The 26777-nt window shown below is 39.1% G+C and overlaps 1 protein-coding gene across 4 annotated transcripts in view; it reads right to left on the reverse strand.

Annotated features, from left to right (window-relative positions):
* The window catches only part of ARHGAP10 (Rho GTPase activating protein 10), a 322216-nt gene that overhangs the window by 202193 nt on the left and 93246 nt on the right, over positions 1–26777 (reverse strand). For all 4 annotated transcript variants that reach the window (XM_061191611.1, XM_061191609.1, XM_061191608.1 and 1 more), the window contains exons 4-5: positions 11218–11289; positions 2027–2128 (exon numbers count right to left, since the gene is read on the reverse strand). In XM_061191611.1, coding sequence (XP_061047594.1) covers positions 2027–2128; positions 11218–11289 — 174 coding nt within the window. The remainder of the gene's footprint in view (positions 1–2026; positions 2129–11217; positions 11290–26777) is intronic.

Genomic DNA, 26777 nt, shown 5'->3' on the forward strand with positions numbered 1-26777 from the left:
GTGAAACTAAAATGATTCTCCTTGAGGGTCTCTTCAAATTTCCCATCTGGAGTTTAATTATCTTTGGGAATGATGAAACTGTCGAAGCCCTAGCTCACAATCTTCACGCTTGTTCATTGGGTAAATATTTATTAAGTGCCTATTCCCTGACAAGTCTTATTCTAGACATTGAGGACAGAGTGCTGAACAGAACACAGCTGTTGCCTGCAAGGAGCTTACATCCTATGGGAAGAAGCCATGTAACAACGGACTATGTAGTGAGTCAAATGGCTGTCAGAGTATGAAAAAAAAAATAAAGGAGAGTAAGGGGGACACTCTAAATAAGATGGCTGGAAAACTTCTCTAGTAAGGAGAAGTCTGAGTGGAGAGTATTTGGAAGACTATTTGAAGGAGTGAGGCATGCAGATCTGGCAGAAGGATGAACAAAGCACAGGCCCTCAGCATGGAACCAAGCCAGAGCAAGGCAGCCATGTGGGTGTGAGGGCAGACGGGGTGGGCCCAGGGCCTCTAAAGGGAGCTGTTAGGAGTATCTAGAGAAGAAGAGCAACATGAAGGCCCACTCCGCTGTTGTATAGAAAATAAACTGTAGGGATACCCTGGTGAAAGCAGGGTAGCCTTTGCAGTAATCTGTGCGAGAGATGCCCGGGTGACAGGGGTGGGGAGTCAGGAGAATTGGCCATATTCCGAGAATATTCTGAAGCTAAAGAAGACATAGGTTGATGGTCTAGATGTGGGGTGAGAGCGAAAGGGCCAAGACTGACTTTACAGACTTTGCCTAAACAACAGGTAGAATGATACCTCATTAGATAGTGAGGTGGAGATGGAAATTGACCCGGCGCATGAAAATCCCTTCAGGATACCTGGAAACAGAGATCAGGGGAGAAGAGAGGTAGAAAACTGCTAGCATAAAGAGAGCCTCTAAGAGCAACAGCTGTCATTTCAAAAATGACAGAGGGTAGGCGATGAGGGAACACACGTAACAAGTGAATGGTTTCCTACATAATATGGAGCCCTACCCACAGTATTGGAGTGAGGATTAAATGGTACAAAAGGGCCGTTCTCTTTCATAGAAAGTCAAATGCCATCTAAACGTCCATCAAAAGTACTAGCGAGACAAAAGAAAACGTGACGTGTAGGCAATGTCAAAATAACCCCGCCACACACACACATACACACACACACAGAGTTTGCAACTAAATCTGTGACATTTAAACATAACCCAGGTTTATTCTACAATGTTGTCATTTTGATGATATTTCACTAAGTGTATATTATAGTGGCACATCATGCCTGAATTCCTTATGTGTTTAAAAATAAACAAATGGAAGAAAAAAAAAATCACACTTTTGTGGGATGAGTCAAGATCCTTACAGCTGCAAACAGCATTATGTTTAAGGAAAGCATATGTTCCAAATTGTAAACAACTGAGTTTCCATTCAAGTGTGTGAGTGAGGAAAAACAAGTGGCAGGGGATTTAAGAAACAGAAAGAGAAAATGAGAGACAAGATATAAATTCCTTTCTCCTTACATACAGCTCCCTCCAAAAACAAAAAAATGAGTCTATTAACACAAGTAAAACAGATGCTCTCTTTCCAATGAAGGTGAAAACTCCTGAATCTTCAGTGTTAAGTAAGATTAATGCTGCCTTCACATAAAAGCCAAATGGTGTAGAAGCTTATTCAATTCACTTTTTCAAGAAATCTTGAAAGCCAATTAATGAATCGATTCCTGAAAATAATATATCTGTTCTCAGTTATGCTGGTTAAAATGATTGTTCCTGTGAAAATATATTCAGAACCAAAACTTTTAATACTATGAATCCACACTGCATTAATCACTCTAAGAGGTCTTATTTTATATCTTGTTCCAAAAGAGCTCTTTTCTTCATGGTGATACCTGGTCATTTTTTCCACCTCTAATAATCCTAGATGAAATGTTTTCAAAAGAAAAGCACAGTTTTTTAAAAAAAGACATGCACTGATTACTGAATTTCAGAAACAAGTTAACAGAAAAATAAAAACAATACCTCTTGTAAATGTGAGTCTTTCTTTTTTGCTGATAAATTCAAATGTTTATCAATTACGCTATAGTTCTTTTCTGTCTCTTTGTCAAACTTCTTTTTTTCTTCCTACAAATCAGGAAAACATAGACAACTGTGATTAAAAAAGGGAAAAAAAGGCATACACATAGTTAATCCACTGGGAAACTCAAAATATGAAAAATATCCGAAAATAAAAGAAAGTACCACGAAGTGTGAAGGAGTTATCTGGAAAATCTATCTGCACCCAGGCCATACTGCTTATTACTCATCAAGACAGTGTTAGGATTGAAGAGTCACTTATTTTTTCTTTTTTTCCTTTAATGGGCTTTTTTCCAAGCCTGTTATTTTTCAACTCTTCATACTTATCAGTGTTTGGAATTAATGCCATTCACTTGTCCTTCCATTCAAAACAAAAATATTTTTAAGATGAACACATAATAAGAACATAAAGCTTAAAAAAGCAAACTTGCTACAGTACAGATTTTGGCATAGAAATGGAATTCACTTAAAACTGAGTAAGTTTTGATCTACATTAAAAAAAATCATCATCATCACCACTGGGGCAGTAGGGAACATCTTAAAAGATCTTCCCCAATTGTCCAGTATGAATATCACAATAAAATCCTCTGACCAGGAATGTCATCTACTTACCCAAACCTTAGGGGTGATTTCTTTAACACTGTCTAGAATACGTAGCAATAGGTCGACAAGGCCTAAAATAATACTGACATACTTGTACCAAGATCCTTTGGTTAACATTACAAACATTTCTCAGGCACTGCCTAGAAACAGCCTTTGCTTTCCTTTTGCTAGAGTAGCTTCTTTTAATTTTTTTAAATTTTTTTTTCAAATTTTTATTGGAGTATACTTGATTTACAATGCTGTGTTATTTTCAGGTGTACAGCAGAGTGAATCAGTTATACATATACATATATCCATTCTTTTTTTTAGATTCTTTTCCCATGTAGGCCATTATAGAGTACTGAATAGAGTTCCCTGTGCATTTTTATCTTTTTATTTTTTTAAGTACATCTTTATTGGAGTATAATTGCTTCACAATGCTGTGTTAGTTTCTGTTGTACAACAAAGTAAATCAGCCATATGCATACATAGATCCCCATATCCCCTCCCTCTTGAGCCTCCCTCCCACCCTCTCTATCTCACAAGGAACCAAATTTTTTTAAGGCAGCGAAGACAGAGTATCTCCCCAACACTGCTTGCCAAAGGTAAGTAGATTTTTCATAAACATTTCAGAGCACCAATGAGCACACGCAATGTCCTCATGCTGTCAAAATGTTTCCATTAACTTCAAACTCTCACCAACTCTCCAAGGCCTCCTGAAAAGGAACATTCCCTTCCCTATTTTCCAACTTCTGTTTTCTAGGTCAAAAATAATGGATTCTCCCAGCCTTTTCTGGCATGATCTTTTCCCCATTAAGCAAAAGGAGTAAATAAAGCACAAAAATTCTGTTTCTTCACATTTATTATCATTTTCTCACTCCACGGGACTACAAACTGTTGTGAGAAGCCAGGAAGGGAGCTCTGCCAGCCCACCTAAAGACCCTAAATTAATCCCTGTACTGATGGAAGAGAGAGACTCGGGAACTGATATTTCTTCCCATTTCTACGCCAAGTTTAATTACCAACTAGCTGCACATCTTTTGTGGGGGGAAGGGGAACACCTAACAATACAGAACCTTAGTTTTCCTACTGAAAAGATCAGGGATTTGGTTTTGCACTAGTTCATTCTTAGATCCAATCCTAAAATTCTGTGATCCTACGGTTCGCCTATGTACGAGAATAGTCAAACTTTTGTTGAAACAGAACCACTTTTTTTCTTTATGCCCTAGGTCTAATTTACAACTATTTTTTTTAAAAGCTTAAGGCATTAATACTACATGGTTACTCTCTTTTCTGCTTTTCATTATGACGTGCTTCCTGAACGATTTTAATGACTAACAGAAAATAAACTAAAAAGAACATATGGCCACTACTTCAAAATCTCCACTATTTTTAAAAGTCCATATTGCAGAGCATGCACTGGATTAGGTGTCAGAGACGCAGGTTCTAGCAGCCATGCATTGTTCTGTGACACTGCCCCAGGGTCACAGCATTCTCTGAGCATCAGTTTCTCAGGTTTAAATGAGATAGGAATAGAGGTGACACAGCTGCATTTACCGCAAGTACGCTGCAAAGCGAGATCATGTGGTTAAACGTGCTCACTATCTTTGCAGATTAGTACTTACCAGAGAATACTGAAAACATTTTTACTCCTTTGATTTCATCTGAATCACAGAAGGGGACAAAGGATGCAATGATGTTAAAGTCAGCAGTCAAAACACCCCAGCACACGCAGCAATAGTGGGGTATGTAAATTAGCATGTGGGTTAGGTTGGGAATGAAAGAAAATGGTTCTATCAAGGCTCTGTGAAGAAAGAATTTAGCCAAGAAACAACATCACGCCCACCAATTAGAGTGGAAATACAATTGTTCGTACTTCGTATGGTATTATACAAACGCTACTGTGTTTTGTTTTTGAATCTTAAGACTCAGATAATTGTTTCTCCTTGCATTTCTTCTCAAGGTCACTATAGAATATTCTGTTTCTTTGTACTCATATGACTTTTGGCACTTAAATAATATGAATTTTAAAAGGGATTGTGTTCAAGCAGCATTCAATAAAGAATGGAGCCTTTTTTCTTCAACACTGCAATATAGGATGCACATATATGTATGTGTGTGTGTGTGTATATATATATACATATATATATAATAAATTGAACAATATGAGACAAAAGGCTCTATCAAGGATCAAATTAATACAACGAAAACTTTTTTATGAAACAGCATTACTCAAGTGAGTCTGAGTCAAGCTGGAAGTAAAACTCAGTAAGGAAAGGTGGAGGCAAAGGCAAATCAGGTGGCCCACATCTATTCTAGAGAGGCAGGCAGGCAGCCATAACAGAGCTCCTGCAGATTTCTGCCATGTGGAAATATAAGCCCAGTACACAGGCCATGTCTTCTGATTTTTCTGGAACAGCTGGAAAACCCAGTGATTTTTAAATGGTGGCAACAAATAAATATTTTTTTTCAGTTTTAACATGAGTAAGCCAAACAAAATGTTTACAAGTTCAAGATGACTCATGGGAAGTCAGCTTGTAATGTTATAAAATCACACATGCAAAAACAACAACAAAAAAAACAGTGAAGAAGAGCTATTACTTAAAACAGCATAATTAGTCAAATAAGATGTACACGGTGTAAATGGTAGAGGGACTTAATAAACCTAAGAAACAAAACATAAATAATCAGGTTTTTTGAATATATTAGAAGTAAATATATATATATATATATTTAAAGGTTTCATCACAAATCACTGGATAAAAAGATATTACTCAACCAATGGCGTGGGTATAACTGGTTAACTAGCTGGAAATAAAAAGAGAACCATGTCTCAAATCAAAATTAATTCCAGATGGACTGAAAGAGTCACAAGTAAAAAATGAAGCCAAAAAAGAGTATTTTCAATCAGATCTCAGAACAGAGAAGGAACTTCTGAGCAAAAGAGAAATGGAAGAAGCCATAAGAACTTCTAGATATCAAAAATACACAATAAACAAGGTAAAAGGCAAACAACAGGCAGGGAGAAGATACAATTAATATGGAAGAAAAGAGGTACACGTTCCTAACACATGAAACACTCTTTATTGAGCAAGTTTTTTGCTCAAATCACACATTACACTTCCAAGGAAAAATGAGTAAAGAACATATAAAGAATTCACAAAAGTTCGAACACACCTGTGAACTGTCCACATTTCTGCAGGGTACTAGAATTTGTTGTTTTGTTTTAGAAGAAGGGGAAATTTTTGAGTTACCAGGTAACTTTCTTTTTAAAATATTTTTGGTATTTTACAAATTTTCTAGGATGAGGAAATGAAAAGACTTATTTTCAAACTACAAACAGTAAATAATAAGGCCTGACTAGTCTAGACAGGAGCTTAAATACTTTCTTAGCGATTCCAACTCCTTCTCCCTCTTTATTTAAATAAAAAGGTGGGGGTAACGCTGCACATACAAGAAACAAGATTCCCAGCACAGACAACACACCCGGCAGGAGCACTTTTTCCTGTACATCCAGGCCAACCAGAGCTTTGCGGTCCCTGATCTGCTCCCCTGGTCCACCAACACCCTACAGCCCAGGGTGTTGGAAATTCAGCCTTCACCCCCAAACCAGGCGGTGGAAATGCCACCTCTTCCATGAAGCACTCCTTGTCTCCTCCAGTGGAGGAGCACTCCTCCCTCAACTCCTGCACCAATGTCACCTGTCCTCCTTGACACTTCATTTGCCCTACCCAACCCCCCACCCCCTTTTGCCTTGAAGCTCCTTCAGCCTCTCCACGGCAACGAGAATTCAGCCTCTACCCGCACACCCAGTAGGCGTCCAGGAGACATCGGTCAGAGGACATGGGAAGGGAGAAGCCTATAGCGCAGCGACACCGACCCTGACAAAGTGCCACCGCTGGCTCCGGTGCCGTTGCTCTCAAGTCACCTATCCATCACCTTAGCACCATCTGGCCAGGGGGGTCACAAGCCACAGTGCTTGAACCCAGCACGCACAGAGTAGACAAAAACCTGCGCAGTTCTTTTTGGCAAGCTGCTATGGAGCATGTCACAAAGGGGATCCTAAAAGAGCTGCAACTGTGTATACGCCAGGCGCTGCACTAGACCCCAGAAATATGTTATCAAGCGCACTGAAGCCTCTCGAAAACCTTCAGAGACCGGTGTCCTAAGTCTCATTTTAAAGATCAGGAAACAGGCTTAGAGGCCTTAAGTGACTTGCCCCAAATCACAGAGCTACTTAAGGCGCAGAAGTAGGATTCCAAACGAGGGAGAATCAGGTCTTCCTGAAAGACTTTCCTGGCGCTCCAAAGCCAAGATGATAGGACACCTACAGAGCACCGATGCTTACTCGTATTAGAGCACTTTTCACAGTGCATTTTTATTGCCTTTTTTTTTTTTTTTGGACGTCACCCACACAGACTTGCCAATTTCTTAAAGGCCGACCAGTGTTTTAATTCATAGTTGTATATCCCAAGGCCTCTCGCACTGTGCCATATGATAGGCCTGATAAGGTTGTTATTACTAAAAATGAAAGAAAAGTGATTAAATCACATTTTTTCTGCTCTATCAAACATAATTTGAGAAATTATTCAAATAAATTTGCTTTTTTACCCACATTTTGCAGTCATTTACAGAATCTCAGGAAGTTGATTTTTATTAAACATTTAGTCGTGAGGCATAATCTTGAAAAGAAATACAAAGGAAATATGGGGTGAGAGTCTGGTAATGGCTGAGCTACTAGGATATAATTTATGAAATAAACATTTTTTAAGCCTTCTGGTTAAACCTTTTATTCTATTGAATAAAACAGTAATTGGCTCTTTGCAAAAGAGCATTTGAATAGGCTCTATAAATTATCAATATCATTTCATTGTATCCGTTTGATACTTGCATGCTGCCCCTTTCAGAGAAAGCAATTTTAAATTCTCCCACTGTAACTCTTAGCAAGCTCTAGTATTTCTTGGAGTTTGTACACAATGCACTTGGCTCCGATGTTGTCTGGTGCCTGTATTAGTTTCCTGTGGCTAAACTGACATTTAATGAGCAATGGTTATCGACAAAATGTTATGCAGACACTTAGGAATAAGTGACAAGCTTCTGGGGAAGGGAAAAGAGCTTCCGTGGAAGTAAAGCTAAGAGAGGCCGTGAGGAAAACTCTGAATTGATGGGACACAGCACAGAACGACTGTGTCCTGCAGTGGGAAATGGGGCTCTTTAAACAGAGACAAGAACCGGGCAGGCACATGAGAAAATGCGGCAGAACCTACAGGACGGAGGTTGAAGGCCAAACCAAACAGACGTGACTGACAGGGAACATATCCAAATAGAAGTGAAATAGCAGAAAAGAAGACCTGGGGGCTCCTAAAAAATCCAGTTTACAAAAGCCACCTAGCAGTTTCGATTATGTTAAAAACACAAATTAAACATGTCACTGGGATGCTGGAAACTGAAGAAGTAAACGGAACTGAAAGAGCTTGCATATAAAAGCGAAAGACAGGACCGTCCCAGGTGGGAAAAAGGAGAAGGGAAAGAAAAGATAAACATTTTGACAAGGGTACCTAAAAAATTCTGCTGCGGTCAACTTTTAAAGACTTGTGTCTTTCTCTCCCCACATGAAAACTGCTTCATGGTATTTAAAAAAAGATCTTTAACCTAAGAGAATTAAGTTATTTTTAAGTATCCCACGTAAGTAAATAAACCACTGGAACAAGAGCGTGTGCTTTTCAAAATAGGATTGGTGTTTAGAAAGCATAACTGGAGAAAATCATCAAATATCCAGGTTATAAACCCTTTCCTGGTTCTTCTAGAATAGAAAAACAGTAGAATTGGTTTATTTATTAAATACGTTATAGTAAGACAGAGTGGAGGCTGGTAGAAAATAAAGAAATAAGCATAGTCTTTTCTCTTAAAGATTTAACAATCTAATGAAAAAGACAGATGCTTATATATCACTATATAACCTAGAAAACTACCTTTCTCTACTGTTTAATATACAAAACTACCAGTAAAAAAAGGCTTCTCCCAGGTAACATCAATAGGTGTGACAGCCAACACACACACTGTACTGAACAAGAGTGTAGGATACACCCTTCATAAACCTGAAGCCTGAAAAACAACGAAGAAAGAAAGAAATGGGGAACTTCCCTGGCAGTCCAGTGGTTAAGACTCTGCGCTTCCACTGCAGGGGACACGGTTCCATCCCTGGTCAGAGAACTGAGATCCTGCATGCCATGAGGTGCGGCGGAGGGGAGGTGAGGGGAGAAAATTTTTTTTAATAATAATAATAAAAAGAAAGAAAGAAATGGGACTTCAGGATAGCATTTGGCCATTAAACAGCTCAATAGACAAGGTATTAAAATAATTTAACCTTTTAATATGGCAATTTATTTTGCAAGCTGCTTTGCAGGCTATACAGTTAGTTAAGCATTGAACAATGCAGAGGTTAGGGACACCAACCTAGGAGCAGTTGAAAATCCGAGTATAACTTACAGTCGGTCCTCAATATAGGCGGTTCCACATCCGTGGATTCAACCAACCATGGATCTTGTAGTACTGTAGTATTTACTGGTGAAAAATATCCACGTATAAGTGGACCCACACAGTTCAAACCTGAGTTGTTCAAGGGTCAACCACACTTTGAACAGGCACAACATGAGAAGCTGGGCAAATCTGGGGAGGAGAAGGAGTCAGTAGAAAACTCAAGGCCAGAAATTTCTAAAAACCCAGTAGGTAAATAAAAAGGAAATATATCTATTAATTAAGTCACATTCATTTTTCATTTACATAATATAACCCTTATCCTTCCCGACCATCATCCAAGTAAAATAAGAAAAATAAGAAATGTTTACATTCAGTACCTGCCATGAAATGTTCAAAGAGAAAGAACCAAGATTATTCAAGCTTTAAGACAGCCTATGAAGATCAGAGAAAACAGAATCATAAAACTGCAAAATAGAGCAGTCAGGTCCCCAGTCTGTCATCTTACAGGTAAGAAACTAAAGCCAATTACTTGCCCAAGGTCACAGATGTGAAGCCAGACCTCCAATGTCCTGCTACAAAGCCAGCAGACACAAACCAGCTTCATGTAGCTCAGCAAACACAAACCAGCTTCATGTAGCTCAGCAAACAATTCCAGGAAGAGGACTTGGGGGGTACCCCCGCTGACCTCCCCTCAAAACACAGCCCTTCATTAAAAACTGTAAAATATCATGCCAAAAAGAAGTGTCTAATATGTTAACAGGTCACTTAAAGGAGAACTGAGTCTATAAATAGCAGCTAAAAAGCTGGCTCTCTCTGGACCCATTTGTATAGCTATGGCCATGGAGACCACAATGTTTATTCGTAGAAAAGGATTTTAATAGTTTGTTTACAAAGATAAAGAAAAAAAAAAACCTCACATCACCAATGCATGGGGGAAAAAAATACAAATATAAAACCTCTCTTCCCTGCCTAAAACTGATGTATTCCCTTCTCCTTAGGCCAAGCCAAAAATGGTCAACAACACAGAAACGCTACTTTTTCTCCCTCAAGTAAGTGCACAACATTCAAGAGAGGCTGGTGGAAATTACTTCTCTGAGTTAATTTCAAAGCTTATTAGTTAGCAGATGTTAGAAGTTGCTAAATACATCCCAGGCTCCCAGGGGCAAAGTCGCTGCATTATTCCCAGAGATCCTGGCTACATCCCAGAGCTTTGAGTACAGAGTCTGTGGTTCACACACCTTTGAATCCCCAGCACCCATAACAATGTTGGCACATAACAGACGCTCAATAAATTTGTGTTAAATTGAAGGAAATACATCCCAATACAGTAAGCCCCCTACATACGAATGAGTTGCGTTCCAAGAGTGCATTCGTAAGTCCAATTTGTTCGTACGTCCAACAAAGTTAGCCTAGGTACCCAACTAACACAATTGGCTATATAATACTGTACTGTAATAGGTTTATAACACTTTTCACACAAATAATACATAAAAAACAAACAAAGAAAATAAAGAAAACATTTTTAATTTTACAGCACAGTAATCTTACAGACACGTCAAATAACTTAACATGATTGGACATACGAACGCACGTTCGCATCTTTGAAAGTTTGCAACTTGAAGGTTCGTATGTAGAGGACTTACTGTAACCGAATATTCTCTTTCTAGTTTCAATGGCATGCTGGTGTAGCAGCATTTCTAATCTTAAACCCTAGTATAATGCTACACTCTGCCATCAAGCTGAGGCGGGCATGGAAATCACTTCCCTTCCGACAGAGATAAGATGTTTCTATACAGAGTAAACGTGTTGTTTGCTTAAAGATATTTTTAAAACTCTACATGGAAAGGTGAAGCCAAAGATGATTACGAGAGGTTTTACCATCCAGTCCAGGTGTTTCTGTTTTGTTTTCAATTTCATATTCCCCCAAAGGGGACAAAGCACATTTGAAACATAAAACAACAGATGGTGGACTCCAACATCTCCTTCAAAGCTGCTAAATGTGAACCGAGTGTACGCTCAAGCAGCAGAGGTGTCTACATTTGCTGTTTACAAGTGTGCTCCAATTAGACACAAACCTTGACGGCTCCAAGTTGCTCTTTTCTGAATTTTTCCAAGGGTTTAATCAGGGTTTCGGTGACACTTAATGCCTAGAGAACAAGAGTGATAACAGAAGAGCAGAGTGTTAGATTTCCAAAAAGGAAAAAGTGAGTCTTTCATTTCCCTCTTCCACCCCACCCAGCAACAAAATGATCAACACACTGAACTGCTTTATCTCACCCTGCCAATGCGACCATTAAATCACTTCTAAATTTATTAACACACCAGATCTCCATAAATATTTTCAGGGAAGAGGAGGTGTGGCAAAGTGCCAGGGAAATGTGCAACCTAGCCCCAACACAGCCCTTTCTTCAGGGAAATAGCAAGAGGGTTGGCTTCAAACAACAAAGGGGTCTATCACACTCATTAACAGAACACTTCTGTTTGAAGGTTTTTTTTTTTCTCCCACTGCTCAGAAATTTAAAAGTCGATGACATTCCATTATTAGTGATCAGACTACATAATGTAGAGGGCTAGGTTTGTGGCTACAAGTTTAAATGTATCAGGACAGCCCTTCATCACTGAAAATTCCTCATGAGGATTTAGGCTATGCTAGCAAAGCGGAGTCACTGGAGCTCAGGACAGTCAGTCATCCAAATATTCGGAGAGATGGCAAGGTCACCATGACAGGAACCACACACAGACCCCACCCACAACTTCACTCATTTTTATATTGGCTCGTTTGGGGCTTCTCATTTTAAGACAGGATCTACATATCACTTATATGTGGAATCTAAAAAAAGACAACAGGGACTTCCCTGGTGGTCCAGTGGCTAAGACTCCACGCTCCCAAAGCAGGGGGGCCTGGGTTCAATCCCTGGCTGGGGAACTAGATTCCACATGCCACAACTAAGAGTCCACATGCCACAACTAAGACGCATATCAGCCAAAATGAATAAATTAAATAAATAAATATTAAAAAATAAAACAAGGTATAAGGATATACTGTACAATATGAGGAATACAGCCAATATTTTTTAATAACTATAAATGGAGTATAACCTTTAAAAATTGTGAATCTATTACAAGAGACAAAGAAGGACATTACATAATGATCAAGGGATCAATCCAAGAAGAAGATATAACAATTGTAAATACTTATGCACCCAACATAGGAGCACCTCAACGCATAAGGCAAATGCTAACAGCCATAAAATGGGAAATCAACAGTAACACAATCATAGTAGGGGACTTTAACACCCCACTTTCACCAATGGACAGATCATCCAAAATGAAAATAAATAAGGAAACACAGATTTAAATGACACATTAAACAAGATGGACTTAACTGACATTTATAGGACATTCCATCCAAAAACAAAAGAATACGCCTTCTTCTCAAGTGCTCATGGGACATTCTCCAGGATAGATCATATCTTGGGTCACAAATCAAGCACTGGTAAATTTAAGAAAATTGAAATCATATCAAGTATCTTTTCTGACCACAACACTATGAGACTAGATATCAATTACAGGAAAAAAATCTGCAAAAAATACAAACACATGGAGGCTAAACAACACACTACTAAATAACCAAGAGATTACTGAAGAAATCAAAGAGGAAATCAAAAAATACCTAGAAACAAATGACAATGAAAACACGACGACCCAAAACCTATGGGATGCAGCAAAAGCAGTTCTAAGAGGGAAGTTTATAGCAATACAATCTTACCTCAAGAAACAAGAAACATCTCAAACAACCTAACCTTTTACCTAAAGCAATTAGAGAAAGAAGAACAAAAAAAGCCCAAAGTTAGCAGAAGGAAAGAAATCATAAAGATCAGATCAGAAATAAATGAAAAAGAAATGAAGGAAACAATAGCAAAGATCAATAAAACTAAAAGCTGGTTCTTTGAGAAGATAAACAAAATTGATAAACCATTAGCCAGACTCATCAAGAAAAAAAGGGAGAAGACTCAAATCAATAGAATTAGAAATGAAAAAGGAGAAATAACAACTGACACTGCAGAAATAAAAAGGATCATAAGAGATTACTACAAGCAACTCTCTGCCAATAAAATGGACAACCTGGAAGAAATGGACAAATTCTTAGAAAAGCACAACCTTCTGACACTGAACCAGGAAGAAATAGAAAATATAAACAGACCAATCACAAACACTGAAAATGAGACTGTGAATAAAAATCTTCCAACAAAAGCCTAGGACCAGATGGCTTCACAGGCGAATTCTTTCAAACATTTAGAGAAGAGCTAACACCTATCCTTCTCCAACTCTTCCAAAATACAGCAGAGGGAGGAACACTCCCAAACTCATTCTATGAGGCCACCATCACCCTGATACCAAATCCAAACAAAGATGTCACAAAGAAAGAAAACTACAGGTCAATATCACTGAAAAACATAGACGCAAAAATCCTCAACAAAATACTAGCAAACAGAATCCAGCAGCACATTAAAAGGATCATACACCATGATCAAGTGGGGTTTATCTCAAGAATGCAAGGATCCTTCAATATATGCAAATCAATCAATGTGATACACCATATTAAAAACTGAAGGATAGAAACCATATGATCATCTCAATAGATGCAGAAAAAGCTTTCGACAAAATTCAACACCCATTATGATAAAAACTCTCCAGAAAGTGGGCATAGAGGGAACTTACCTCAACATAATAAAGGCCATATATGACAAACCCACAGCCAACATCACTCTCGATGATGAAAAACTGAAACCATTTCCTCTAAAATCAGGAACAAGACAAGGTTGCCCATTCTCGCCACTAGTATTCAACATAGTTTTGGAAGTTTTAGCCACAGCAATCAGAGAAGAAAAAGAAATAAAAGGAATCCAAATCAGAAAAGAAGAAGTAAAGCTGTCACTGTTTGCAGATGACATGATACTATACACAGAGAATCCTAAGGATGCTACCAGAAAACTACTAGAGCTAATCAATGAATTTGGTAGGGTAGCAGGATACAAAATTAATGCACAGAAATCTCTTGCATTCCTATACACTAATGATGAAACATCTGAAATAGAAATTAAGGGAACACTCCCATTTACTACTGCAACAAAAAGAATAAAATACCTAGGAATGAACCTACCTAAGGAGACAAAAGACCTGTATGCAGAAAACTATAAGACACTGATGAAAGAAATTAAAGATGATACAGATAGACAGATACACTACGTTCTTGGATTGGAAGAATCAACATTGTGAAAATGACTATACTACCCAAAGCAATCTACAGATTCAATGCAATCCCTCTGAAACAACCAATGGCATTTTTCACAGAACTAGAACAAAAATGTTCACAATTTGTATGGAAACACAAAAGACCCCGAATAGCCAAAGCAATCTTGAGAAAGAAAAACGGAGCTGGAGGAATCAGGCCCCCTGACTTCAGACTATATTACAAAGCTACAGTAATCAAGACAGTATGGTACTGGCAGAAAAACAGAAATATAGATCAATGGAACAGGATAGAAAGCCAGAGATAAACCCACGCACATATGGTCACCTTATTTTTGATAAAGGAGGCAAGAATATACAATGGAGAAAAGACTAGCCTCTTCAATAAGTGGTGCTGGGAAAATTGGACAGCTACATGTAAAAGAATGAAATTAGAACACTCCCTAACACCATACACGAAAATAAACTCAAAATGGATTAAAGACCTAAACGTAAGGCCAGACACTATCAAACTCTTAGAGGAAAACATAGGCAGAACACTCTATGACATAAATCACAGCAAGATCCTTTTTGACCCACCTCCTAGAGAAATGGAAATAAAAACACAAATAAACAAATGGGACCTAATGAAACTTAAGAGCTTTTGCACAGCAAAGGAAACCATAAACAAGACAAAAAGACGACCCTCAGAATGGGAGAAAATATTTGCAAATGAAGCAACTGACAAAGGATTAATCTCCAAAATTTACAAGCAGCTCATGCAGCTCAATATCAAAAAAACAAACAACCCAATCCAAAAATGGGCAGAAGACCTAAATAGACATTTCTCCAAAGAAGATATACAGATTGCCAACAAACACATGAAAGAATGCTCAACATCATTAATCATTAGAGAAATGCAAATCAAAACTACAATGAGATATCATCTCACACCAGTCAGAATGGCCATCATCAAAAAATCTAGAAACAATAAATGCTGGAGAGGGTGTGGAGAAAAGGGAACACTCTTGCACTGTTGGTGGGAATGTAAATTAATACAGCCACTATGGAGAACAGTATGGAGTTTCCTTAAAAAACTAAAAATAGAACTACCATACGACCCAGCAATCCCACTACTGGGCATATCCCCTGAGAAAACCATAATTCAAAAAGAGTCATGTACCACAATGTTCACTGCAGCTCTATTTACAATAGCCAGGACATGGAAGGAACCTATGTGTCCATCAACAGATGAACGGATAAAGAAGATGTGGTACACATATACAATGGAATATTACTCAGCCATTAAAAGAAACGAAATTGAGTTATTTGTAGTGAGGTGGATGAACCTAGAGTCTGTCATACAGAGTGAAGTAAGTCAGAAAGAGAAAAACAAATACCGTATGCTAACACACATATATGGAATTTAAAAAAAAAAAAAAAGGCTCTGAAGAACCTAGGGGCAGGACAGGAATAAAGACACAGACATAGAGAATGGACTTGAGGACACAGGTAGGGGGAAGCATAAGCTGGGACGAAGTGAGAGAGTGGCATGGACATATATACACTACCAAATGTAAAATAGATAGCTAGTGGGAAGCAGCCATATAGCACAGGGAGATCAGCTCAGTGCTTTGTGACCACCTAGAGGAGTGGGAGAGGGAGGGTGGGAGGGAGACACAAGAGGGAGGAGATATGGGGATATATGTTTATGTATAGCTGATTCACTTTGTTATAAACAGAATCTAACACACCATTGTAAAGCAATTATACTCCAATAAAGATGTTATAAAAACTTGTGAATCACTATATTGCACACCTGTAACTTACATAATACTGTACATAAACTATACTTCGATTTAAAATTTTTTAATAAAAATAAAAAATAAAATAAAAAAAGAATCTACAACAAACAATGCTGAAAATGCACACAGAAGGGAATATTTACCTAAGGAGAATGCATTTAACCACAATGTGCTGGTGAGTAGTAGTGTTCTCACCATTTCCAGAAGGATTCAGAATAGAAAAGCAAACCTCAAAACACTTGACAACAATGTGCCATCCCTCTTGTTACAAAAAAGGCCCCCAAAAATCCAAGCTTAAAATTACAGAAAAAAATAAGTGACTTACAACAGGAAAGGATTCTTCATTTAACCCTAGGCTCCTTTGCAGTGTTTCATTATGGAAGGGTTTCTCCCAAAGAGACCATTCATCCAGTGAGATGCGGAATTCTCAAAAAAATGATCCTGTCCACACTCGAGATGCCCAGAGCTTGCTTAAACTCTCTTCCCCAGGCCAGCCACTGGACTTCACTCACTCCAGCCCTGACAGTTTGTTACTTAGGTATCAAAGAGTTGAGGCAACAGACAGAATTAAAAGCAATCACTAGTCGATGGAAAGGGATCATCTTCAAAATACGATAATTTTATCCTCTTCATATTGTAGGCCATGTGACCTGCAACAAGGGCAAACCAAAAAGCAGAGCAGGGACACAGCAGCACATGCCAGGAATCCTGACGACTCGAAACGATATGGAATGCCCCAAGGTCCACCTGCGAAAGCAGATGAGAGGCTCTGCCATACATTTTCAAGGTGATCCAGCTGACACACAACATCTCAAAATAATTTAAAGCTCACTTCCCTTAGCACCAGTATCATCTCCTCGGCATCCACATCTGGACCTAGCCTACTAGCGGTCCTGAATAAACCCACATATGATCGTCCATGGAGGCTGGATGAAGCAAGACAGGGGTTTAACTGTGTGAGCTGCAGAGAAATTAAAGAATGAATGAGATCTCAGCAATATCCATGGAAAGGAGGGAGAAAGGGCCAGACTGGAGTTGGTTTATAAATAAAAGGTGAGGACATTTGTGGGAACAACCCTTCTTCAAAAGGACTGCCACGAAGGACAGAATCAAAAGGAGACAATGGTTGAAACAGAACACGAGGTAAAGTGAAGGCAGGTTTTTTTTTTTTAAAGAAGATCAGTACTTAAAAGAAACCCACACAACACTACAACATTGTAAAGCAATTATACTCCAAAAAAGATGTAAAAAAAAAGATGACAGCACATCTCCATGCCCATGCGAAGACTCCAGAAAAGATGGTTCAAAGTATCTAACGTGGGAGGAGACAGATTGCTGACCAGTCACAGGAGTAGAGATCCCGCCTGCCCTTGTAATAGGCAGCAAGGAGAAAGCAACGGCCCATTCAAATGGGTTTGCAGATTTCACGAACAGAAGCTGAAGGAGTTGCTACCAGATGGTTATTTTTTCCAAGAAGTACAAGGCAAGGTCAGTTCTCAAGATTTGAGGCATGGGGAAAAGTCTGAATAAAGCGGAGCATGAAGGAAGGAATCATTACAAACAGGGAGGAGAGCACTTCCTGGGCTGAAGGCCCTTTGAGAGAGGTGAGCAGGAGTTTATGAGGACATCCATTGGGCTTTGTGAGACTGTCTCTAGCAAGGCAGGGAGAAGGTGAGCAGTTAAGTTTCACCTGCGGTAAGAGTATGCCCGAGAGATGTAAGCCCATCAGCGTAACATGATGTGGTGTGCACAGTGTGGGTGAGAACAGGAAGCTGCCTGGGTGAGGGAAGACTTCCTGAGGGGATAATGCAGACCTGAGCCTGAAACAGGGCACAGGAGTTCTCCAGGCAAAGGATAAGAGTAAAAGAAAGGTCCTCCATGAGAGAGGGGAAAACAGCATTTCCAGTGCACGGAAGTACCAGCAATTCAGCATCACTAAAGCCCCTGAAGAAGTCAGGAAGCAGGGGAGGAGGTGGACGAGATCCGATGGGCTCCAGTGGCCATCAGAACAGGACCCAGAGATGCTCAGTCAGGGCTAGATGTGGGCATCAACAACATGGGTACACGAAGACCTTTTAAAATTCAAACCCTGAAACTCCATACTCTGGAGTAAACACTGTCGTTCACAAAAGGACCAGGCCACAAAGATTCCACATGAGCAATTTTATATTTGTCCTTCACTTGGAGAATTTGATGCAATATTTGTCTGACTTCCAAGGGCTAGCACTAGTGTAGACAAAAAATATAAGGAGTTTCCACCTTACCACTGGCAGGTCAATAAGCCTATTTCCAAAACAAAGAAAACAGTAGTTGTGACAGGCACCACTATAATGCAATTCTTTAATAAAAAATGTTTTCGTTTTTTTAAAAATTTTTTATTTAAAATTATCATTTTCCTTCTTTAACAAAGTCTGATTATATAATTTCTGAATTGAACCCTAGGCATTCTATTCAAGGACAAAATCATGAAGTAGCTGGTAAATGCTTCAGAGTAAGGCAATGTAGATTGAACAACAAAGATGGTTTTCTTCTTTTTCTCAAAATAGAGACTCCATGAAATCTCTCAGTTCCTTTTATAAGTTCACAGAAGTGCTATATAATATTTGCTAGTAATAAATGTATGGAAGTTTTCTAATGCCAAAACATGACTCTTCTTCCCCAGAGATAAATGCATACCAACTTTAGGGACTACACCTAAAACTCTAAGACAATTTCTGGTGGGGAAGGTTTCCAAATTTGAAAGAGACAGCTGCAGTAATAGTATGGAGAAGAGCTTTCAAATACTAACACATTAAAAATCAATCAGATAATTTAGGGAGAGAAAGCAAATTTAGAATGTGATTTTTTATAACCACACATATAAGACTATATAACTATATTTTTTCCCATAAAATACTTGAACCAGCCACCAAAAAAAAGTCATAAGAAGCCTTGCTAATGTGCCTTGGAAAGAGTTTTGGATAGTCTTGTATCTACATGAACATAAAACATGTTAATGAATCAGTTGGTCTCACCTTAGAGCAGGGGTCAGCCAACTTTTTCTACAGAAGGCCAGGTAGTAAATAATTTAGGCTTTGAGTCATACAGCCTCAGTTTCCAACTACTCAACTCTGCTATTTCAGCACAAAAGCAGTCATACATAGTGTATCAATGAGTATAGCTGTGGTCCATCAAAATTTCATTTATAAAATAGGTGAGGTGGGTTTGGCCCATGGGCCATGGTTGACTCAACCCTGCCTGAGAGAATTATCTTGAGAATCACAGCATAAGATGTTCTTTTTACTCTTATATGTTTGTATATTTTTTAAATGTACATTTGCAAGGCACCAAAAGTTGGGAGGGAAGGTTGAATGCTGGATGAGAGAATCACAGCTCAAGTAGCTCTCGACCTAAAAAGGATTCAAAAGTGGCTCCATAGAATTTGCCTGAGATAAGCAATCAACCAGGTTTCAGTCTTGAAAGTCAAATGCTCAAGTGTAAAAGGTATCTTAACAACAGCTCATGTGAATTTAATAGTGGACTTTAACAGGGGCCGTAGCCCCTAAAAATTTGAGTTGACTGAAAGTTCAGCATGAACTAAAGTAGTCATAAATTGTCCTAGAAGATAATGAACACATACATAGGTTACATATATTGTTCAAATCCAAACAAGGTAATCATACAACTGTGTCCTATAAAATCAGAACCTATCTCGACAGTATGGTCACCATATCTTAAGAGAGACATTCTCTAACTGAGGCAAAGCAGGAATGTGAGATGAGAAGGCTAAAAACGTTTAGAAGGAACAGGTTTAAAAAAAAAAATCAGAGGTGTTTAATGAGACTGGGGAGGAGGAGAACATTTATAGGGAACATGATGAAAGCTGTCTTCAAATATTAAAAGGGTACCACATGAGAGAAGGAAAAATCATTTTGATTTGCTTGAAGAGGACAAAACCAGGTCTAACGAGGAGAAGCTACAGAGCAGGTTTGGGTTCGCCATCAAGAGGAATTCAGTACAAATTACAATGGACCCAGCAAGGTAGTGTGGCACCTCCCCACCCACCGCTCCTTCCATATCAACAAGTAGAAGCAAGTGACGGGCGTCCAGAGACAGAGTCACAGATTCCTGCACTGAGAGGAAGTTGGCCGAGGAAACCTCTGAGGTCCTACCCGTCTCTCTGATTCTGGGATTCCACATGAGTTGGGAGAGGCAGAAACGCAAACTACATGTCAATGTTGCCTTATGATGGCAAACCACAGAATCCATCAAAACTTCACAATCCAAAGTAAAAGAACAAGCTTATTATATAACAGTCTGAAGGATTAAATTTTTTTCCACTGGTAGAGTCTGAAACCCCTTTTTGTAAGACATTTGGATATGACAGCTTAAATGTCTAAAAAGGAAAGAACAGATAGGGTAATATCTTTACCTACCCCTACAGTTTAAGCCAAAGCTGAGAATCTCTTGACAATACTAGCTGACCAGAAGAGAATCAGACTCTACCGGGGGGAGAAACCACTGCCGCTACTTTAAATTTCCCTCACGGGCTTCCCTGGTGGTGCAGTGGTTGAGAATCTGCCTGCCAATGCAGGGGACACGGGTTCAAGCCCTGGTCTGGGAAGATCCCACATGCCGCGGAGCAACTGGGCCCGTGAGCCACAACTACTGAGCCTGTGCGTCTGGAGCCTGTGCTCCGCAACAAGAGAGGCCGCAATAGTGAGAGGCCCACGCACCACGATGAAGAGTGGCCCCCGCTCGCTGCAACTAGAGAAAGCCCTCGTGCAGAAACGAAGACCCAACACAGCCAAAAATAAATAATTAATTAATTAATTAATTAACTAAGCACTTAAAAAAAAAAAATTTCCCTCAGGTTTGAGATCAAAGGCTAAGTTCTGATGTACTGATACATTCTAAAGAGAATGGGGCTTAGGACCAGAACCCCATATTCAGTAATAAGGCAACAAAGGCAGAACTGCATCCTAGGACATCTTTAGTAATTTTTTTCAAGTCTCAGCCCAGGTCAAACAATGAATAAACCAGAGAAGCACGACATCCTGCCTTCCTAATCACTCAGCACTAACAAGGACAGACTGAGACTAATGAAACAGAAGGAATTATGTCCATTCCCCACGGCCCTCGTTATTTTAAGCCTGGATTCCCTGTGTTCTTGACCCCAAAGGAATGCATAATCTGAGAGCAAAGGAGAATTTCCACAATTTTCTCCCATGACTGTCCAGAGACTTCCCATTTCATTACACTGAAGCAAAAACTCGACTTTCCAATTCCAACGTCAAGAACAGCAGCAAAGAAACCATTCAGCAAATACATATTTCTTATTTTTCCTTGAAACAGAACCTTGAGAAAGGATGTCAAGAAACTCTCATACATATCTGAACATAAGGAATATTTTTCCCAAACTTGTCCCTTAGGAAAAAAGGGACTTAGCCCTATGTAAGAATTCTTACACTCTCCTGAAGGAGTGCACTCCCCATTATTTTGATGAACAAAGAATTGTTTGAGGAATCTTAGCCTAAAATGGCCCCAATCACGTCTAGTTTCAGCTGCTTAGAACTCACAAACAGGTCTGGGTTACAAACACAAGGGGAAGCTAAGAAATTTAAGAGATTTATTTATCATTCAGGAGATGACCTCAAATAAGTCAGTAATATTACTGAACACTTTTAAGTGGTCAGTAATATCATAAAAACCGCTCTAAAAAAACAAGCTAAGTAGTTGCATTAAGAAAGTCATGAATGTACATATATGTATAACTGAATCACTTTGCTGTACAGCAGAAATTAACACAATGTTGTAAATCAACTAGACTTCAATAAAGTAAATTTTTTTAAAAGAAAGTCATAAAAATACATCTCAGGGATAATTTTTTTTAAGTGAAACTGTCCAAATGTGCTCTAAGGGGGTACCTGTGGCTTGAGATAAAATTTCCAATGAAAGCACCAGAAAGATATTTTAAAAGGGGCTGTATCTCAAAGAACTCAGACGGATGTGGCCACTAGGAAAGCTGGGCTGAAAAATTCCGAATGTGTCCGTGATAAACACACTAATGTCAAAGTTGTCAAGAGTTGGAATAACTTTTTCGTGAAATAAATGGGTAAAATATTCCTAAAGTATACATTGATAATTTAATTTTTAAATACAGACACACATTTAATCAACTAAATAATGAAAATACACATCTGATTATCTAGCAGACACATAAATGCATACCTAAAAGTATGTAAGTTCAAGCTATCCAAAAATTTTTTGTTTAATCTTTTCATGGGAAAATGGTGTTGCCTTACAATCAGGCATAAACATTATAGGTAATGTATATCTGCCCTTTTGGGCTACCTGGTATTTGAAACCCCTTCCTATGTTTGAGGAATTCTCCTCCCAAATAGGGCAAAACCCACCTTCTACTATAAAAGCTGAAAATCACAGACACTTGCTTTCCCTGCCATCTTTCATGAGGTCCTGGCACCTGGCCAGAGTTCTACTAATCAGATGCTCCCACTCAAGAATTTGATTTGGAAGCTAGTGCTTAAAAAAAAACAGTGAACAGAGATTCTGGTGGGTGGTAGCAACTATTCCTTCCAGATGCAGCAGTTCCACCAACAACCACCAGAGGCAGTGGTGTCGCCTGGTGCACACTGTAATTGCTCTACACACCTGGGGGCAACAGTGGTGACTGCCTTCTCCAAGCCCAGCTCTGTAGTGCGACTCAGCATCATTCCCAGTTCCCAAAAACTGATAAAGATACTGTAAGCTACCTAATATTCTTTAATAAACTCCCTTTCTGTTCAGACCATGCAACTGAGAATCCAGATTAATATTTTTAAATTTCAGAACCTTAAACAATCTTGTCAAACTGATTTCAGTACTATCCTTCTCAATATTCCTAAACAAGATTTTTCTCCTGATTAAACCAATTCACTTTAATTAATGCATCCCCATCCACATGCATCCTTTGCTACCTTTTTCTCCATCTAACCAGGCTCTCCCTGTGCTACACCTTCCCCCTTCAATCTAGGCTCAAATCTTAAAGGGAAATTTAAATGAAGAATAGAGTCCTCCCACTTCTTTTTTTAAAAGGCTCTAATGTTGGCAAAAAATGAAAACGTTTCACAATTGGTTTTTCTAAAAGAACCCTGCTGCAGAGACAAATAGAAGGCCAACATTTTCTCACTTGGCCTTTGTCCTAACTAGTTCTGTTTTTAGACCATAGGAAAAATAATTCTCTTTTGTTGCCTGCATATTCTCAACTATAAAGAAGGATAATACCTGCTCTCTCTCTACTTAACACAATTAAGTAAAACAAAGAAGAGGATATCATTCTAGAAGCAATTTTAACTTCAAAATAAATAAATCCCTGGATGATATTTTATTTTTAAGCACAGCACAGGCTAAGCTGATCCCTCCTGGTAGAAAAAAAATTAATGTAAAAATGAAATTAAATTTTATAGTGGTAATAGCTCAAACTCACAAGCTAAGAACTGGAGAGCATCTTAATGAACCCGTACACAAAGCTCCAACTGGGACACAGGTGCAGAGGGACTGCACATTAATTCTGCAGAGTTTACACCTGAAAATTAGGAGCCAATTAATATGAAATGGCTCCTTGAATGTCTGATTCTTTCAGACCAAGGCAATTTCACTGAAAAGCCTAGGAACCATAATTTGTAAAATATTGACATATATTCCAAATTCATGGTTTCACTTACCACACTTAGGCTTTCATTCAGACAGTCCAAGAAGAAAAACTCCTGAGTTTTTATCAACTTTCAATCCTAAACTCTGAATAGCTTGACACCTAACAAAACAAGAGGATTTGAGCTCAAGGTCTGACAACTTCTGCTCTGAGTTAATTCCCTCGATGTCTGGCCATGACCTAGCTCTCAAAAACGATGTTAGGTCATTGTATCACAAAATTTTAAGATTCACTTAATGCCTATCTTCTACAAATATCTTAGCATTCGTGTGGGGAGAGGGGAGCATCAGTTTTGAAGGACATTAATCGAAAAAAAGTACCAATTTTACTCAGATTATTTAAATCAAACAGACCCCACCACTAAAGGTTTTTGGTGTTGTTTTAAATCATACTTAGGAAAAATCAAGAATCTTCAAACAAAAGCTATTGGGTTTATTAGGAGTGAGTTAACCTAATAAGGATGTGCAGATATTTAACCTTGAGCCTCATTCCCTCTGTGCCTGAGGGACATAAAGACCTGGCTTGTATTTTTTAGACAAAATAAATACTTGGGCAGAACATCATGAGAAGGAATAAAACCCCACCGGAGTAAAAGACAGAAAGCTGTCAGAAAGCTGTAAAAGCAGCACGAGATAACGTGAAATTTGGGGGATTTGTAGCTTTAAATAAGAAAATTTTAATTTCTGAGGTGAATGTTATTACTCAGTGGCACAGCTAGAAATGGAACCTCATGAATAAGAAGGCAATAAACTACTGAATCAAGAAAATATGAGAAAAAAAAAAGAAAATATGACACAAACTCTATTCAATACTCTATAATGGCCTACATGGGAAAAGAATCCAAAAAAAAAGTGTATATATGTATATGTATAACTGATTCACTCTGCTGTACACCTGAAACTAACACAACATTGTAAATCAACTATACTCCAATAAAAATTAAAAAGAAAGAAAACACGAGACAGACAGAGACAGAAGTAGAAAGGAGAACTATTCAGAAAAGAACACCTAGACTTCTGACCAACAACAAAGAGACGAGCTCTCCAGTCCTTCGGTGAGGCCTGGGATCCTTGAGTGGCCAAGAGGGAAAAGGGAGGGCCTGGGGCAGAAAGGTCCTTGACAGCTCATTCTACTATGCAGCCACGAGCTAAGCACCTCATCCTGGTAAAGGGCCTGAGTCCTCACTGTATCCTCAGGTGCTAGAACACTGCCCAGCTCATAATGGGCATTCAAACATATTTGCTTTATGAACGAAGTGGGATTCTCTCACAAATTTAGATAATATAAAGAACAGCATTTCTGGATCAATGCAACATTTCCTGCTGCTGGTGGTAACAGTCACCGTGAAGGCCCACGTTGAGTCTCCTGTATGGACACGTTCTCTCTCCTTCACAACAGTCTATGTCTGGATTAGACCAGGTCCTCTAAAAAGCAGACACCAAAACAGGATTCGAAATACAAGAAATTTATTAGGGGAAACGTCGATGAGAGAAAAGGGAGAGGGAGCCAGGGGAGGCTGGAAGAGCCAAGCAATGCAGGTCTGGCCCCAGGGGAAGGAGACAGTGGGGATGCATGTTAGACTGCAGTGCGGTTCTAGAAAAAGTCTGACCAGACCATCAGGGACTCCTCGAGCCAAAGGTGCCTGTCAGAGGACTCCAGAGTCCCCAGGAATGAGCCTGCTTTAGTACCCTTGCTGTGCTCACTCACTGGCTGGGGAAAGACTTGGGAACCATGACCTTCACACTAAAGCAGCGATGGAACCTTACAGCAGCTGGGCACAATGGTCGATTCCACTCCCTGAAGCGGAAGATCTGGGGGTGCCTCATGGCTGCCACTGTTTCCAAAATCCATATTCTTTCCACTACACTATCATGGCCACTAGTCCTCCCCTGGACCTCTAACAATTCCCATCACCACTGCAGTACTGTGTTCCATTAAATCTAACATGCCACTAATACTAAGACACTCCATATTTTTACATACTATTAAAAAAAATGCTGATGATGACATCTTCATTTACTATCTTAACTCTAAGAGCTTTTATATTTACTGAAAAAGCTCTTTTGGCAGTTAGATATATTTTTATCACATACCCCTCTTGTGTACACATTTTTTAAAAGACAATAAGCAAAATATATTTCAGATATTTCTAAAGCTTTTTCAGAGTCCAACTCTTTCAAATCACTTTTCAGCTCAGTCACCAATATCTGGTTTTCCCCACACGTTTTTTCCTCTGTGCCATCAAGAATCTTGGAGCTGCATCGTTTCTTTAAGGGGTGCTCCACTATGGTATCTAGGATTTTCTTCCAAGATGATGGCACCCACTCTTTAGGTACTAATACTGGCACTTCCTTGACCCATCCAGAAGGTCTCAAAGGCAGATCTTCATTCCACCATCAGGGTTCATATTTCTTCCTTCAGCGGTCCTTAAGTGGTTTGTTGACTGAAATAGTGAGGGGCTACAGCTGTCCAAACAGGCCAGGAGAATTAACAACCAAATTCACGTTTCCTCCTGACTGCTGCCTGGGGATACACATCTACCTCATCCATATTCGAAGGTGGAGGGGAGGGTATTAAATCTCGAGGAGCTAAAGGCAAAGACCAGGAGATAGGAGAAAGATTCTCTTTTCATCTCTGCCACCAACTTATTTTGTGATGTAAATCAAATCCCTCCACCTCACTGCTCCTGTTCCCCCCCCCCCTTTTCTTTTTCATTGAAGGGGTTAAATCTAAGTTTCCCTAAGTTCCCCCTCAGCTCTTTGTTTTAGGAGCCTAGGCCATACCTTTGAGTATTTCACGACAGGATCTGAATGAAAATATTTTCCTCATGAAACTGTGGATGCAGCTGAACTAATTCCCACTAAGGGAACCAGTCCTCTGGATGAGAGAGCTGACTGAGCGGGCTGGT

Source organism: Eubalaena glacialis, chromosome 5 (assembly GCF_028564815.1).
Source record: "Eubalaena glacialis isolate mEubGla1 chromosome 5, mEubGla1.1.hap2.+ XY, whole genome shotgun sequence".
Taxonomy (NCBI): Eukaryota; Metazoa; Chordata; class Mammalia; order Artiodactyla; family Balaenidae; genus Eubalaena; species Eubalaena glacialis.